The sequence below is a fragment of the Erpetoichthys calabaricus genome, chromosome 13, assembly GCF_900747795.2.
Source record: "Erpetoichthys calabaricus chromosome 13, fErpCal1.3, whole genome shotgun sequence".
In the NCBI taxonomy this organism is placed as follows: Eukaryota; Metazoa; Chordata; class Cladistia; order Polypteriformes; family Polypteridae; genus Erpetoichthys; species Erpetoichthys calabaricus.
Window position 1 is genome coordinate 69,629,251 of NC_041406.2, and position 17,547 is coordinate 69,646,797.

The 17,547-nt window shown below is 39.0% G+C and overlaps 1 protein-coding gene across 1 annotated transcript in view; it reads right to left on the reverse strand.

The window, feature by feature from the left end:
- Nucleotides 1–16,741, reverse strand: part of LOC114663762 (pituitary tumor-transforming gene 1 protein-interacting protein) — a 103,248-nt gene extending 86,507 nt beyond the window's left edge. The window contains exon 1 of the mRNA XM_051935922.1: nt 16,491–16,741. Coding sequence (XP_051791882.1) covers nt 16,491–16,584 — 94 coding nt within the window. The 5' untranslated portion in view covers nt 16,585–16,741. The remainder of the gene's footprint in view (nt 1–16,490) is intronic.
- Nucleotides 16,742–17,547: the final 806 nt, after the last annotated feature.

Sequence of the window (17,547 nt, forward strand, 5' to 3'; positions counted from 1 at the left end):
TTATTCAAACACTGCAAACAAACATTTGTCTCTTTTTCAAAAGTTTAAACTGTGCTCAATGACAAGACAGAGATGACAGTTCAGTCTCACAATTAAAAGAATGCAAACATATCTTCCTCTTCAAAGGAGCAAAAAAATCAATAGGGCTGTTTGGCTTGTAAGTATGCGAAGCACCGCGGCACAAAGCTGTTGAAGGCGGCAGCTCACACCCCCTCCGTCAGGAGCAGAGAGAGAGTGAGAGTGAGAGAGAGAGAGACAGATAAAAAAAAATCAATACGTGCCCTTTGAGCTTTTAAGTATGCGAAGCACCGTGCAGCATAGTTAAAAGCTGCACACAGAAGGTAGCAACGTGAAGATAATCTTTCAGCATTTTCAGACGATCGTCCGTATCGTCTAGGTGTGCGAACAGCCCCCCTGCTCACACCCCCTACGTCAGGATCACAGATAGTCAGCGCAAGAGAGAGAGAAAGAAAAGTAAGCTGGGTAGCTTCTCAGCCATCTGCCAATAGTGTCCCTTGTATGAAATCAACTGGGCAAACCAACTGAGGAAGCATGTACCAGAAATTAAAAGACCCATTGTCCTCAGAAACCCACGAAGCAGCGAAAAATCCGCGATATATATTTAAATATGCTTACATATAAAATCCGCGATGGAGTGAAGCCGCGAAAGGTGAAGCGCAATATAGCGAGGGATTACTGTACTTCATATTCTCATATGATAATGATGTTAATGTTGTTTATATTGATTTCTATGTTATTGAAACTGCATGTATGTGTGTATATGTATGTGTATATATATATTATATATATACTAGCAAAATACCCGCGCTTCGCAGCGGAGAAGTAGTGTGTTAAAGAGGTTATGAAAAAGTAAAGGAAACATTTTAAAAATAACGTAACATGATTGTCAATGTAATTGTGTTGTCATTGTTATAAGTGTTGCTGTCATATATATACACATATAGTACGTCACGTCAGCTATCCGCTTTATGGGTGATGATTGTATTACTCTTTTTATGTTTATTTTATTTTATTGTAGAATCAACTCCTATCTGCGCACACCAGGGTGGCCGTGGGCGGATGTGTATGGTGTATTCACTCCATGTTATCGTGCATTGCGCTGTCACTGGTATTTTGATAAAAGAATTTGAACAACATATAAGAAGCGTATAAATTATTAAACAGTAAAACATTAACATTTAAGAAGTAAAGTTACATTGAGTACTACTGCAGTGCCTTCGGGTATACCTCATTTTTTCTTTGCCCATTACATGCTTAAATGTATACATTTTTTGGTGTACCTACCCGAGGACATATAACCGACCGTGGGAGAAGCATGGATTTTAAACACGCGTTGAGTTCATCTGCTGGTCTCCCTCGTGGAATAACTGGTAATGTTTGACTAAAATCTACAGCGAGTAAAACGACATTACCTCCTTTTTTTTTTTTTTTTTACGATCTCTGAGATCTTGCTTTTTTCGGTTCAAGGCTTCATAAGCTCTTTTATGTTCCATGGTGTACTTATCCCAAACCATCATCTTTGAATTTTGCAAGACTTTCGCCTTGTATGTAGATCGGGGTAATTACATTCATTGCATTCCTAGTCTGAATCACAATCTGATTGTATGGGTGGTTACCTGGCAGGTAACGCTTATGCTTGGTCATCAAGTCGTCTAACATCCGCTACGTGCCCTCTTTTAATTGCGAGAAGCAGATATATATAGCCAAATTCTCGCGCTTCACTGCGGCGAAGTACTGCTTTTAATTATTTATTAAGAAGAAAAGAAAACCTTTTTAAACGGATCGAAAATATACCAATAACAATTTGTTAAGGATCTGTTTTTTTTGTGAAGCTCCCTTTTCACAGCTGTCGCGCTACGCCGTGTGTTTCGTTTATTTGACAGTATGTAGATCGTGGTAATTACATTCATGGCATTCGTTTTCTGAATCACAATCTGATTGTATGGGTGGTTACCTGCCAGGTCACGCTTGTGGTTTGTCAGCAAGTCGCCTTACGTCCACCACGTGCCCTCCTTCTGTTCCCAGAAGCAGATCATAGAATGGTTTTAATAGTTTACTTTCAAATAATGCAAAGAGTATGCGACATGTGTTTCTCCCTAATTCTGGGCTCATCAGGCGTACACACTCACTGCATCCCCTCTCGAGAATCGAATCTCTATCGTCAGCGCCAGAGGTGAAGCCCCTAACGTTGCACTACGGCGTGTGGTTCGTTTATACCTCATGTCTTCTCATTAAACTTTTATCTTGCGAATATGTTATTGCAATCCGCAGCAGGAGCATTTCTATAAACTTAATTTAAACTTACGTTTTACACCGTGCTTTTTTCCCTTATGAAGATGCTTGTATGGTTCACTCGCTCGCTTCTTATTGTTTCGCTCCCTTCTCAATTGTTTAATGAATTTTTTGTTCTTCGCTGTTTGCGGCGCCAGAGTTGAAGCCCCTAACGTTGCGGTCAGCAAGTCGGCTAACATCCGCCATGTGCCGTCTTTCAGTTGCGAGAAGCAGATCATAGAATGGTTTTAATAGTTTACTTTCAAATAATGCAAAGAGTATGCGACACGTGTTTCTCCCTAATTCTGGACTCATCAGGCGTACACACTCACTGCATCCGCTCTCGGGAATCGAATCTCGAATGTCAGCGCCAGAGGTGAAGCCCCTAACGTTGCGCTACGGCGTGTGGTTCGTTTATACCTCGTGTCTTCTCATTAAACTTTTATCTCGCGAATATGTTATTGCAATCCGCAGCGGGAGCGATTCTATAAACTTAATTTAAACTTACGTTTTACACAGTGCGTTGTTTCCTTTATGAAGATGCTTGTATGCTTTACTCGCTCGCTTCTTATTGTTTCGCTCCCTTCTCAATTGTTTAATGAATTTTTTGTTCTTCGCTGTTTGCGGCTCCTCCTTCATTTCTCCCTACTGTGTTCACTGTCTTTTCACGTGATTACGTGGGAGGCGTGATGATGTGACACTCAACTCCTCCTCCCACGGCCATCGAGCTGCCGTCCATTACAGTATATTGTGAAAAAAGAGGTTCCAGTTATGACCATTACGCGTTGAATTTCGAAATGAAACCTGCCTAACTTTTGCAAGTAAGCTGTAAGGAATTAGCCTGCCAAATTTCAGCCTTCCACCTACACGGGAAGTTGCAGAATTACTGATGAGTCAGTCAGTCAGTCAGTCAGGGCTTTGCCTTTTATTAATTAGTATAGATATATATATATATATATATGTGTGTATGTATGTATGTATGTATGTGTGTATATGTATGTGTATATATATGTTGATATATGTAGATATGTGTATATGTAGATATGTATATGTATATATGTTTACATAACCTCTTTAACACACTACTTCTCTGTTGCGAAGCGCGGGTATTTTGCTAGCACACACACACATATATATATATATATATATCTATTGTCAGTTCAGCACTCCGGTTGGAATATGACCAAGCTGTGCAAGCTTACTGTTAAGAATGCAACGTATAGTTGTATAGGAGAAAAGCAACTTTGCCTGAAATCAATGGCAATCTTTTGTAGGTCTATGAACTTAATTTAAACTTTAGGTTTACACGGTGCTCTGTTTCCATAGTACCTGCACTCATGAATATATCTGTATGTGTCAGTCGCTGAAATCCCCACGCTTGGCACCAGCGAAGTACTGCTTTTAAATTTTTATTAAGAAGAAAAGAAAACCTTTTTAAATTGAGGTAAAATATACCACTAACAATTTGTTAAGGATCTGTTTTTTTGTGTAGCTGACTTCACACAGACTCTTCGCTGTTTTATAAACGAAAGTCATATAAGGTCTTCCTTTTTCGTTGCTGCGCCAACGGAAGCAGCCTTTTTATTTAATCCTGTTTTTACGATTGTTCTGTATGTATACCAGTTTGTCAGTTCAGCACTCCGGTTGTAATATGACCAAGCCGTGCAAGCACACTGTTGAGAATGCAACGTATAGTTGTACAGGAGAAAAGCAATCTTGCCTGAAATCAATGGCAACCTTTTGTAGGTCTATGAACTTAATTTAAACTTTAGGTTTACACGGTGCTTTCTTTCTGAAGTACCTGTACTCATGAATATGTCTGTATGCGTCAGTCGCTCAAATCCCCGCGGTTCGCACCGGCGAAGTTCTGCTTTTAAATTTTTATTAAGAAGAAAAGAAAACCTTTTAAAATTGAGGTAAAATATACCAATAACAGTTTGTTAAGGATCTGTCTTTTTGTGAAGCTGCCTTCACTCGAGTGATCACTTCGAGCTTTAAGCCTGAGAAATCACCCCGTAAATGCACACGTTTAATTGCACATCTGTTAATATGTATGCTTACACAGTATTAAAAGACACTCAACAATTACACAGTTTTAAAAGACACTCAACAATTAACGTCATTTACCTTCGTTCCCGCGTTTGACTCGTGCTGTAAATCTCTTCCTTGTTTTCACTTCACATGATTACGTAGGAGGCGTAATACGTGATGACGCGATACGTGACTCCGCCTCCTCCATTAGAGTATATGGACAAAAAACAGGTTCCAGTTATGACCATTACGTGTAGAATTTCGAAATGAAACCTGCCTAACTTTTCTAAGTAAGCTGTAAGATAGATAGATAGATAGTAAGGAATGAGCCTGCCAAATTTCAGCCTTCTACCTACACGGGAAGTTGGACAATTAGTGATGAGTGAGTCAGTCAGTCAGTGAGGGCTTTGCCTTTTATTAGTATAGATAATATCTTCGTGGCTGTTTCAGTGTAACACCTGACCTTTAGAAATGCATTCATAATCCTTTTCAGACTAACTGACATGGTTTTTCTTCAATGGAGATTGTCAAATTTATTTTGAATATGGCAGGATATTGCCATAAGAAGCAGCATGCGGACTATTGAGATTAAATACAAAAATTGGTCAGATTTAAATTGGGCAGGGCTAATAAAAATTCGGTGTACTATAAGTACTCAAAAAGATGATTTTATTCTATAAATGTATACATTTAATACCTAATTGTGTTGAAATTACTGGGGAAAACATTATGGTTACTACAGGTCTTCGCTCGCCCAATCCCCCCACCCCCACGCTACGTGCCTACCACTTCACATCTTTGCCACTGCCACTCGCATTGTGAAGGGGGGGGGACGGGGTAAATGCACCCCAAGGAGATGCAATTGCAGTTCCAAAACCCCCTCTTAAACACTGATACAATGGGAAACTTTATATATATATATATATATATATATATATATATATATATATATATATATATATAAAAAAAAAAAAAACTCCTCTTCGCTCGATCAGCTGCCGTGCCGCATGATCTGCATTTCACGGGGCACACTTCTGTCATATTGCCTATGTCCATATATTCGATTTCTTTTCACTTTTACCTTTTCATCAGTATCACATTGAATTTTGATTCCATGTTTGGAATTACATTGTGACAACGCAACGTGTAACTGGCCTTGAGTGAATATTGTTTCTTTATCTCTACAAGAAATGTGTGACATAACCACGCAGGACTTAAAGCCTATGATGAATTACGGTTGCAGAATTTTCTTGGTTATTAAATATATAATAACTTGGTAAGGACACCAGTAGAAATTAATTTGAAATACATTTATGAAGAAGCTGGGAATCATCAGTTCAAGTAAACTATTGTCTGAATCTGGATATGCTACTTAGTCATGTTAATGAAGTGAAGAGACTAACAGCTATGGAATTAAAAACAGTATATACATGAAACAATGGGACAAGATAGTTACTAACTAACTGAATGGCTACTTATTGTCTGTTAAATTTGTTTTGTTATATAGAGGGGAGTTTGCTTCAAGTGGCGAAAGAGACCAAGTTTCTCGTTTCTTCCTTAATCTTGATAGGTTGTGTTCCTTTTTAATACCCTCTCTCTTTATCCTCACTTCTCACTCTCAGTTCGTTCTTTATCTTTCTAGACTTGTGCTTTCCTTCTCAGAGAAACTGACAAAAACTACCTGAAGCTTATTCATTTAGAATTTCTGTAATATACCGTTTACGAAAACTACATGTTTATGTCAATTTATACAACAATTGTAGCTGAATTTCTAATTATAAGATGTACAAGGTGTGGGACTAGACTCTTGTGGCACACTGCACAGAAATGCTTTGTTCTACTAGGTAGGCCTATTTTTAATTGCTTCAGGTTGAAATGATTCAAACAATAGGGTCAGATAAATTAACAAAAAAAAATTAAACCAGTTTCATCTTTAGGTGCTGGATAGATTCACAGGCATATAACATTTAAGTTGTTACATTAATCTGTGCGTTACATTCTCTTGGGGGTATTTAAAATTTTGAATGGAATGTGTTGCTGAAGGGAATCAAAATGAAAGAATTGCCAAAAATTAAAGATTGTAACAGAAAAACTATAATGCAGGAATAGCAATGTTAAAGGAACATCTTAGTGTGTACTTCAAGATTAGTGAAGGTGGAAATTAACACGTTACTACTTGCCTCCAGCCAGTAAACCTTCTGAAAACTAACTTTACTGTGTAATAATGCTATCTGGGAAAGCAAGGGAAAAAACATTAAATTTACATTTAATTTTTGCAGGGTATCTCCTACCAAAATTTTAAGTATGTGTTGCATAATATTTATCAAATGCAAGTAAGAATTGTACTGTACTCTGTACATTTGACAATAATGACCTTATAAGCCTAGAAGATACTCACAAGTAATACTAAGCACCAGCATTTCCTTAAAAAGGGGACCTGTCATTTGGCCATATTCTCAGACATCAAAAGAAGCTACTGTGTGCCCAGAATAAAAAAATAAAAAATGCAGTGTCCACATGTGCAAAGCTGACAGAGACCTGTACATGCAGACACATGCCTTTTATGGCTGCCAAAACTGCACCTTGTTAAATACTGACTTGTCAGGAGTGACTACTTATGCAAATCAATTATTTTGTGTTTCATATTTGTGAATAGTTTAGACCATGTTGCAGAGATCCATTTTCACTTTTAATATTAATGACTCTGTTGATCAAAGAAAAAAAATCCATGGTGGTTCAAAATGTGAAAACTTTCAAAAAGGGTAAATTTTTTTTTTTTTTTTTTTTTTTTAAATAAATCGGCACTGCATGGCTGACTATACTGCACACTTTTTGGTCTGCTTCTGTAAAACTGTACTTACAAAGAAAGTATTTTGCAAGACATACACATGTTAATTTATGCATAGATAAATATGCTTAAGGCGCGAAACATTTTATATACAAACACCATTTATGTAATGATTCTATACCATTAAACATCTGATTACTATTTAGATGCAACTTAAGTATTCATTACAACAGACGTGTCACTTTTGAAAAGTAGTCTGCCACTGGAATTAAATTCTATGCGGATCTAGTCTTGATTTGGCAACAATATTCATCCTTGTTACCACAAATACATAATAACATTGGATTAATCCCATGCATAATGGAAAATATAAATATTTAATTCTACAGTGGTAACATCACATTCTCAAACCTGCTCAAAGACACAGATTCCGAATCATCCCTGCCAGTGCTGGGCTCACAAGACAAGCAATTGTAAACTGGAAGAAACTCTTAATAGAAGAGATCTGGCAGACCCAAAGTCACAACCCAATCAGAAGACAAGTTTCAAGCACAGCTTAACAGAGGTCAATAAATGCAAGTCTCGGTTTCTACGGTAAATTATTTATTTATTTTATATATATATATATATATATATATATATATATATATATATATATTTTATGGGACATGGCTGGCTTTTTATCCCAGCCAATACCCCCAGGCCGCCAGTTGGAGCTCTCCCTGCAGCATAGAGGTGCCCCGAATACCAGCAGGGAGTCATGGGCAGTGGAGTTTTCCTTTACAGTCCTGCTGGAGACCTTGGGGGCCAACAGAGGATGCTGCAGGGAGGCCCACAGACTCTTATGTTCCCTACACCCCGGAAGTACGTTCCAGTCACATGGACAGAAGGAATGACGTGCTTCCAGGATGAAAAAAAGAAGAGTTTTTGATCTGACCCGCAAGTGCTAAGAAGTCACATGGACTGAGGGTTCAGAAGCACTTCCGGGTCATGGACTATAAAGGACTGTGGGAAATCCCAGACAGACGAGCTGAGCTGGGTGGAAGAGTGGCAACACGTCTGGGAGTGGAGGATTGATTATTGTGATTAGTGCATCGAGTATTGTTTATTTATATCAGTACTGTGGAGGAGGGTGCTTTGTGCACGTATTTGTCTGAATAAAAATAATTATTTGACTTTTATCTGGTGTCTGATCAGAGGGTTCAAGGGAGCGATAGCACCCCCGTCACAATATATGTATGAAAAAGTTTGGGAACCCCACTCAGCCTGCACAATAATTTACTTTCAACAAAAAGGATAACAGTGGTATGTCTTTCATTTCCTAGGAACATCTGAGTACTGGGGTGTTTTCCAAACAAAGAGTCTTCGTGAAGCAGTATTTAGTTGTATGAAATTAAATCAAATGTGAAAAGCTGGTTGTGCAAAAATGTGGGTAATTTTGCTGATTTGAATGCATGTCACTGCTCAATACTGATTACTTGCAACACCAAATTGGTTGGATTAGCTCGTTAAGCCTTGAACTTCATAGACAGGTATGTCCAATCATGAGAAAAGGTATTTAAGGTGGTCAATTGCAAGTTGTGCTTCCCTTTGACTCTCCTCTGAAGAGTGACAGCATGGGGTCCTCAAAGCAACTCTCAAAAGACCTGAAAACAAAGATTGTTCAGTATCATGGTTTAGGGGAAGAGTACAAAAAGCTATCTCAGAGGTTAAAACTGTTTCAACTGTAAGAAAAGTAATCAGTAAATGGAAGGCCACAAACACAGTTGTTAAACCTAGGTCTGGCAGGTCAAGAAAAATACAGGAGCAGCATATGTGCAGGATTGTGAGAATGGTTACAGACAACCCACAGATCACCTCCAAAGACCTGCAAGAACAACTTGCTGCAGATGGTGTATCTGTACATCGTTCTACAATTCAGTGCAATTTGCACAAAGAACATCTGTAGGGCAGGGTGAGGAGAAAGAAGCCCTTTCTGTACTCACGCCACAAACAGTCGCTTGTTGTATGCAAATGCTCATTTAGACAAGATTTATTTTGGAACAAAGTGCTTTGCACTGATGAGACAAAAATTGAGTTATTTTATCATAACAAAAAGCGCTTTGCATGGCAGAAGAAGAACACCGCATTCCAAGAAAAACACCTGCTACCTACTGTCAAATTTGGTGGAGGTTCCATCATGCTGTGGGGCTATGTGGCTAGTTCAGGGTCTGGGGCCTTTGTTAAAGACGAGGGTCTGATGATTTCAACTCAATATCAACAAATTCTTCAGGATAATGTTCAAGCATCAGTCACAAAGTTGAAGTTACACAGGGGTTGGATATTCCAACATATTGACCCAAAACATAGTTCAAAATCTACAAAGGCATTCATGCAGAGGGAGAAGTACAATGTTCTGGAATGGCCGTCACAGTCCTCTGACTTGAATATCATCGAAAATCTATGGGATGATTTGAAGCAGGCTGTCCATGCTTGGCAGCCATCAAATTTAACTGAACTGGAGAGAGTTTGTATGGAAGAATGGTCAAAAATACCTCCATCCAGAATCCAGACACTCAAAGGCTATAGGATGCGTCTAGTGGCTGTTATATTTGCAAAAGGAGGCTCAACTAAGTATTGATGTAATCTCTGTTGGGGTGCCAAAATGTATGCACCTGTCTAATTTTGTTATGATGCATATTTTCTGTTAATCCAATAAACTTAATGTCACTGCTGAAATACTACTGTTTCCATAAAGCATGTCATATATTAAAAGGAAGTTGCTACTTTCAAAGCTCAGCCAATTATAAACAAAAATCCAAAAAATTAAGAGGGGTTCCCAAAATTTTTCATATGACTGTAATATTATGCAATATACACACACAATACTCCGATCTACATCCTGTCAAGTAAGCGAACCAGCCACCGTGGTGCAAAGTCTGAGCCTCTGCCTCAGGCGCTAACATCCAAGGTACAGTAATCCCTCCTCCATCGCGGGGGTTACGTTCCAGAGCAACCCGCGAAGTGAGAAAATCCGCGAAGTAGAAACCATATGTTTATATGGTTATTTTTATATATTTTAAGTCCTTATAAACTCTCCCACATGGTTTATAAATATTCCCCGTACAGTTATACAGCATAAACCCTTTATATTCTCTTAGTTATTAGGTAAGATTCGTTGAAATTATGTATGTAAACACAGTTTATATACTACAGTACTCACAAACATACGTATCGTATATCATTGAGGAGTTTTATTTAATACGTAACAGTTTTAAACATATTGTAATTGAGTAGGTGATATAAAAATACGTGAAAAATCTAATATGTAAATGCTGTACATAAAACCAAAATGCTATTTTAAAGAAACCGTAGAGCGTCTCCGATATCACATTTGTTGCAGCCAGGCCACCGGCAATAAATACCTACAATGCAAAAAAAAAAAAAATGCAATGCAAAAAATTGTATAAAATGTGTGCACAGTTACAATAAACGTACATACATGTACTGTACTAAGTATGTAGAAAATTGTTTTGGGTACTCACCAACTTGTCAGATAACGATGCTATTTACTGGACTGTCACAGCTGTTGTAAAGGAGCCTCTTCACGCGACTGTGTAGCAGCGCCGTCGTCTTCTTCCACTGAAGGCGTACTAGGCAGTGTTTTACGTGTAAGGAACATCGTGATGGGCAGTTGCTGGTGCTGCCTTTTCATTTGTGTAAAGAGGTTCCTATACACTTCTGTGGCGCCGTCAAGAGCATTTTTAAATTGCAGAGAACGAATCATTTGCGGGTCCCATTCTTCAACGGATGTCTGCAGATCTTTTGCCATTCGTAGAATGGTCGCGAGACGCTCGAGAGTTAGGCCTGCGTCTTCCTCTGCCGGGTCGTCTTGATCTTCCTCCTCGCTCGCTGACTTGGTCATCTCGGCCAAATCTTCATCGCTGAGCAGCTCGGAGTGGGCATCGAGCAGCTCATTGATGTCATCATTGGTCATGTCGTTGAATCCCTCTCCTCCTAGCAGTTTTGCCAGCGTGACTGCCTTGTCAACCGCTGAGTCATGAATTTCTTCTGCAGAAAAGCCCTTCTTTTCGCACACAATCTCTGGCCACAATTTCTTCCAGCAGGCATTAACCGTGTCTTTCTTCATATCATTAAGGGCCTTCTGCACGTTCACCATACACGATGTGATCATGTACTTACGCCAGTACTCCTTCAGGGAAAAGTCATCGTCCGTGTCCATTGCCTCGACCATGTGTTGCAGGCTGTTCCTTGTGTACAATGCCTTAAAAGCCCGGATAACTCCTTGATCCATTGGATGAATCAGTGATGTTGTATTTGGTGGCAAGAACTCAATTTTTACACCTCGGTAGGATAGATCCAAGGGATGACCTCCAGCATTGTCCAGAAGTAAAAGGACTTTGAAATCCAGCCCTTTATCTGCTAGATAGATCTTTACTTCTGGGATGAAACATTGGTGAAACCAATCCGACGTTAGGCGTTTCGTAATCCACGCCTTCGGGTTGTGCATCCAGTACACAGGCAGCAGGTTTTTATTCTTATTTTTCAGGGCTCGGGGGTTTTTGGACTTATAAATGAGCCCAGGCTTTATCATAAAGCCCGCAGCATTGGCGCACATGACCAGCGTGATGCGATCTTTGTGCGCCTTAAACCCCGGGGCTTTTGCCTCTTCCTTCGTGATAAAAGTACGAGACGGCATCCGCTTCCAAAATAGGGCCGTCTCATCCATATTAAACACGGTTTCAGGCTGATATCCGCCTTCCTCAATAATCGTCTTGAACGTGTCGGCGACAAATTTCTCGGCTGCGGCTTTGTCTGCAGAGGCAGCCTCTCCTTGCAGGTTAACACTGGCCAAGTTGAACCTTTTCTTAAATTTTTCAAACCAGCCCTTGCTGGCAGTAAATTCACGGCTCTCGCTGGGGGATTCAGCAGAAGTTCCAGGTCGAGGGTCGTCATCGTCATCGTCTGGAGCATCTCCAGCATCCGCAAACCTATCATAAAGTTGCTTGGCCTTTTGTCGGATGATATTGGTGTCCACGGGGATGTTTTTTTTCCGGCAGTCTTCGATCCAAATCCCTAACGCAGATTCCATCCGGATTACTGCCTTACTACGTCCACTTACACTTCGTTTCGCCTCCTGGTTAAATGACACTGCAGCCGTAGATCGTATGTTCTTTTCCTCCTTCTTAATATAACGAACCGTGGACTCGTTGATACCGTAGTGGCGTCCTACAGCGGCGTAGCTTTTCCCTTCCTTCAACATGTCCAACAATTTCACCTTTTCAGCAATTGTTAGCATCTTCCGTTGGCGCTTCGGCACGGCCCCAGTAGCAGGAGAAGATCGCTTTGTAGACATAACGAAGAGCTTGACTACAGTACGCACAAAGCAAAACGATGATGCTGAATGAATGAGATGAGATGAGATGCCGGCTTTAAGTGAAATCGAATTCTGCGCTCCCTGTCGCGGAGCCAGTCAGCACCCAGGAGCTTAACCGCGTCCTCTGATTGGGTAGCTTCTTAGCCATCCGCCAATAGCGTCCCTTGTTTGAAGTCAAATGCGTCCCTTATTTGAATTCAAATGGGCAAATCATGAGGAAGCGCACTTACTGTAGACCGCAGACATCCGCGAAGCAGTGAAAAATCCGCGATATACATTCACATATGCTTACATTTAAAATCCGCGATGGAGTGAAGCCGCGAAGGAGGAAGCGCGATATAGCGAGGGATCACTGTACATCTGATGAGCCCCAATTATGGTGTGTACTCTTTGTATTGCTTGGTGGGTATTATATATCATATATAAAAATAGCATATAAATGGCGCATGCTTTTTTCACACAACAGCATTTTAACTGTACTTTGTATCTTGTGACTGCAAAGATGCACAAAACCACATCACAGCAACACAATTTCAACTGTTAAAAGAAAAATTGGCAATTGCTATGCAATCCACATACTGTATGTATTGTAAGTGATTGTTAAGAAAACCTGAAAGCTTATTTTTCTCAGTGCACATAGAAATTAGCATATTCTGAATCATCACTTAACCTAAAATGTCTTTTTTTGATGCAAGAGGAGGACATGTGAAGACACAGGGAAAATGTGAAAACTTTGCACAGAAAACACCTTAGGTGAAATTTAAAACAAGGTGGATTCCATGTTTTCAGCAAGGGTTTGTGTAATTGTTTTAAGAAGTTTGGCGGAAAAAAACCAAAAATAAATAAATAAATAAACTGTCAGTATGTCTGGCATGTTAACTCCAACTCATTGTTACACTTTGTTGACATCAAGCTTGTGATTGATAAAAAAAGATGTTTCAATCAGCAGATCACTGTGGGAAACATCAAAACCAGTCACTAGCTAAGTTTCCATCCAGTTTTTTGCGACGTTTTGTTATCGACAAACAGAATATACGTAAAACAAATGTGCGAAATTTGCTGTCTCCAGCCTGTTTCCATCAAACTGGCTTTTTATCGATAAAATGGTGTGCGTGATGATGTCATCCACCCCCAAAACGAACTGTCGCATAACTTTTGTTGTATCGCGAAAAAAATCTGCCCTTGAGCCGTTTCCATACATAATTTTGTGTATGTCGCAAATTATCTACCTTTTGTTTTCCACGTTACACCCCCTCCACTAAACAAAGAAACAAAGAAATGGAGAGATTATTCAGACAGTTTTTTGAAATTTGCCAGCTTACTGTTATTTCAGTTTCACAAATAATTGGAATTGTACATAATATCCGAAGACGACAGCAGAATGAAGCAGTTGCTTGTCTGATAGCCCTAGAGCTCGAAGAAAGTACCCCAGTGCGACAAACCCACGGGTATGGGAGAGACGACGGAATAAGACCTTCTGGGAGGAGGTGGTGGAGAGACACTTAACAGAAAATCTCTGGCTGCAACATTTTATAATGACACGGCCGACGTTTGAGATGTTGTGTGGATTCATCAGTCCTGATGTTGCGCCCATCACAGGTTGCCAACGACCACCGGTTCCAACCCAAAAGCGGATTGCCATCGCCCTTTACAAGCTGGCAACCTGCGCCGAGTATAGAGTAGTTGGAGAAACTTTCGGGGTTAGTAAAACTACCGTCCATCGATGTGTATATGCTGTGTGCACCGCTATTAAAGAAAAATTAATGCGGCGTTATATCAGACTTCCGACTGTAGCGGAGGCCAATGAAATTGCATACCGCAATTCCTTGGTGCATCTTGTGCCACAGATTTACGGTGCGCTGGATGGCACGCATGTGCCTATTCTTCCCCCGACGGAAGGCTACCGCGATTACATTAATCGCAAAGGGTGGCCATCTATTGTTCTCCAGGCCCTTGTTGATGACAGGTGCATGATACGAGACATTTGCGTTTGCACTCCTGGAAGTGCCCATGATGCAGCTGTGTTTGCAGCATCGGATCTGTACAGGTGAGCCTACCTTTCAACATCCCTTCACAGTGCGATAACAACTGAATTAACCTGCTTCCCTTAAGGTTTTTAATTAAAACTGAAATTTGAATTAATACAAAATAACGACGTTTAATCAAAAAAAAAAAAACTCTCTTCATCAGACCACGCGAGCCGCTCCGCCATTCTCGTTTTGATTGCACGTGATGAAAATGTGACACATTTATTTGCGTTAAAGCCCTTTTTTCCGACAAAAACTGTTTCCAATGTAGTTTTTGCGACATCTGAAGTATCGACATGGAATTTATGCGCTAAAGTTAAACGGAAAAATATTATGTCTACATGTACAACATTTTATCGATAATTAGCATTTCCATCAGCTATATCGGTAAAAAAAATTGAAGCGCTAAATATTTTTTCGCAAAACCTCCTTGGATGGAAACCTGGCTACTGAAGACTGTTTATCTTGGAAGATGCCTATCTACAGTATTCCTAAAAACTTGACAAGTGTACAGATTATTTTTCACAAAAATGGTTCTACAGATAGATAGATAGATAGATAGATAGATAGATAGATAGATAGATAGATAGATAGATAGATAGATAATCTATGCACATTAAGATTAAGTGACCAGTAATGAGACTTAAGTGGCAAACTTCTTAAATAAAGTTCAACAGCTTAGCTTCTATACCACTGTGTCATCTTGTCCAACAACTCAAAATTGGCCCAGATGAAAAAACGGGGTTATGTGCATTTGTTTATCCAAGTCAGACACCATCCAGGGATGATGGGTCAGCCTTACACCCAATACTGCCACAATCGTTGAATGGATAATAATTGATTCAGAAAATTAACAGACAGATAAAAATGAGAAATGGCCACAAGATTACAAGACATATAACACCCTTATCTCAAGTGAATAAAACCTGAAGAATCTGTGCTAAAATTGACAAATTAACAGTGTTGGAAAGAAATTAAATGACACACAAACATTACATTCCCAATTATTTTTCTTACTATGAAAACAAAAAAATATAATAAATGCATTAAAAAGGGCTGTAGGCAGAGAACCAAAATGGTGTATAAAAAAGGGATTTTAACAGTTCCTAAATAACCCAATATATATTCAGAAAACGTTTTGATTGTATGCATTTTTTAGCGACTTGTTTTCTTCCAAGGTATTTGTCCAGCATGTAATGCAATAACGGTGATTACACTGAATTATATATTGTAACCAAATGTAAAAATGTCACTTTAAAGAAAATGACAAGGGGTATTTTTTATTGTACAGTTTCAAAATTCCACAGCTTGAGGATTACAACAATAATGGGGTTTCCCTAAGGAGAGGGAACACGAGTAAAACTAAATGTGGCTTAGCGACAGTAATATTAAATTTATTTCATTTCAGTCAGTCACGAAACTTGCAGATTTTAAAATTAAAATGGGATCAGCGTAAAAATTATAAAAATAAAATTATCCGAGTTTAGCTCTCTTGAAAACTACGAATTAAATATTATACAAGACACATACCAAAGAAATGGCATTTATATTGTGAACTCTCTTGAGAGCTGGTATTTGTATTATTTCGTCCAATTCATATTCGTAAATCGTATCCATCACGTCTTCAGTTTTGATCAGAAACGATGAGACACGGGAAACTCACCGTCTTATATTACGTATAAGATTTGATATTTTGATAACAAACTTCACAACCACAAATTAGTCAAAGTCATAACCCAACATAATCCTCACCAGGAAAAGTGGGACGAAAACGATAAGAAGAATGACTTTGTGAACTTCATCTGACGTTTCCTAACAAACAGCAAAATAAAACTACTGAAATGACAATAATGGAATATTAGAATCTGAAACGGACTGTTCTCTTAAAAAACTGCAAAGTAAAACATAATAAACAAATTGCATGCGTCACAGAAATCAGCAAAGACAGCTCTAAACAAAATTAACAATCACTTACGTGAGGTACCAGATGCTTCAGAAAATAAACAGCAGCCGACAAATAACAGGACAAAAAATGAAGTTCTTAGATGTAAAGTTTCTTCGGCAAACATTTTTACTGATGGTTTCTCACATTTATATCGTGTATCTAGAAGCAATGCAACAGCAAAATCAGTAATCCTTAATTTTTTCGGAGGGGTTTCCGGTAGCTTAAAAGCCTCTCCCCTTAAACGCTACACGAGCTCTTCCCTTCCTGAATCTGTTCTCCAACAACCTCGTGATCAATTACCGCAGGGGACTGTTACACACCAACAAAACTAACGCGATCATACACGGAAGTGACGTCATAACCCAACTCTCGTTGTGAACAGCGTATGGATTTGACAAATAGGCTGTTTCCTTTATCTGTGTGTAAAGTTGAATATAGGTACGGTGTTGTCCTTGGCAGCTGCTTTGTGGAGTTTACAGAATCTTCCCATATTTATGGTGGTGCCCCCCACGATATAATGGTAGCTGGTTTAACTGACAATTACAAATATTTCCGAAGAATGGTCAGTTTCCTAATGTGTGTCCAGCACTTCCTAGATAGCACCAATTTTACGAATGTTACACATATATTTAGCATTATAATCACACTTTGTTGGAGGCATTTGATTTGAAGTTACATAAGGGGAGGCTGTGTCTGCAGGTTTTCATTCCAGTCGTCTTCTTGATTAATAACCCATTAGTTCTACAATATATAATTAAACATAGTTCTTTTGCTTAACTTTTAATTGACCTGCTTTTTTAAAGATTCAGAATACTCAGTTGTTTCTTTTTTATTTCCATTAACTTGCAGCCAATAGATTACCCTCTAACTCAGGGATCTCAAATTCAGTAGCAGGAGAGACATCTTTTCCACTCCAACCAATTTTCTAATTATAAGCCAATTCTCAATGTTAATAAATCTTTCATTAAATTCTATGGCATCTTGGTGCTGTATCATTTCCAAAACTGCTGATTTTCTTTTTTCTGATTGCCTCATTGGAATGTTTTGTGCAGGTCAATACTTCTTACACTTTAACTTTTTTCTTGTC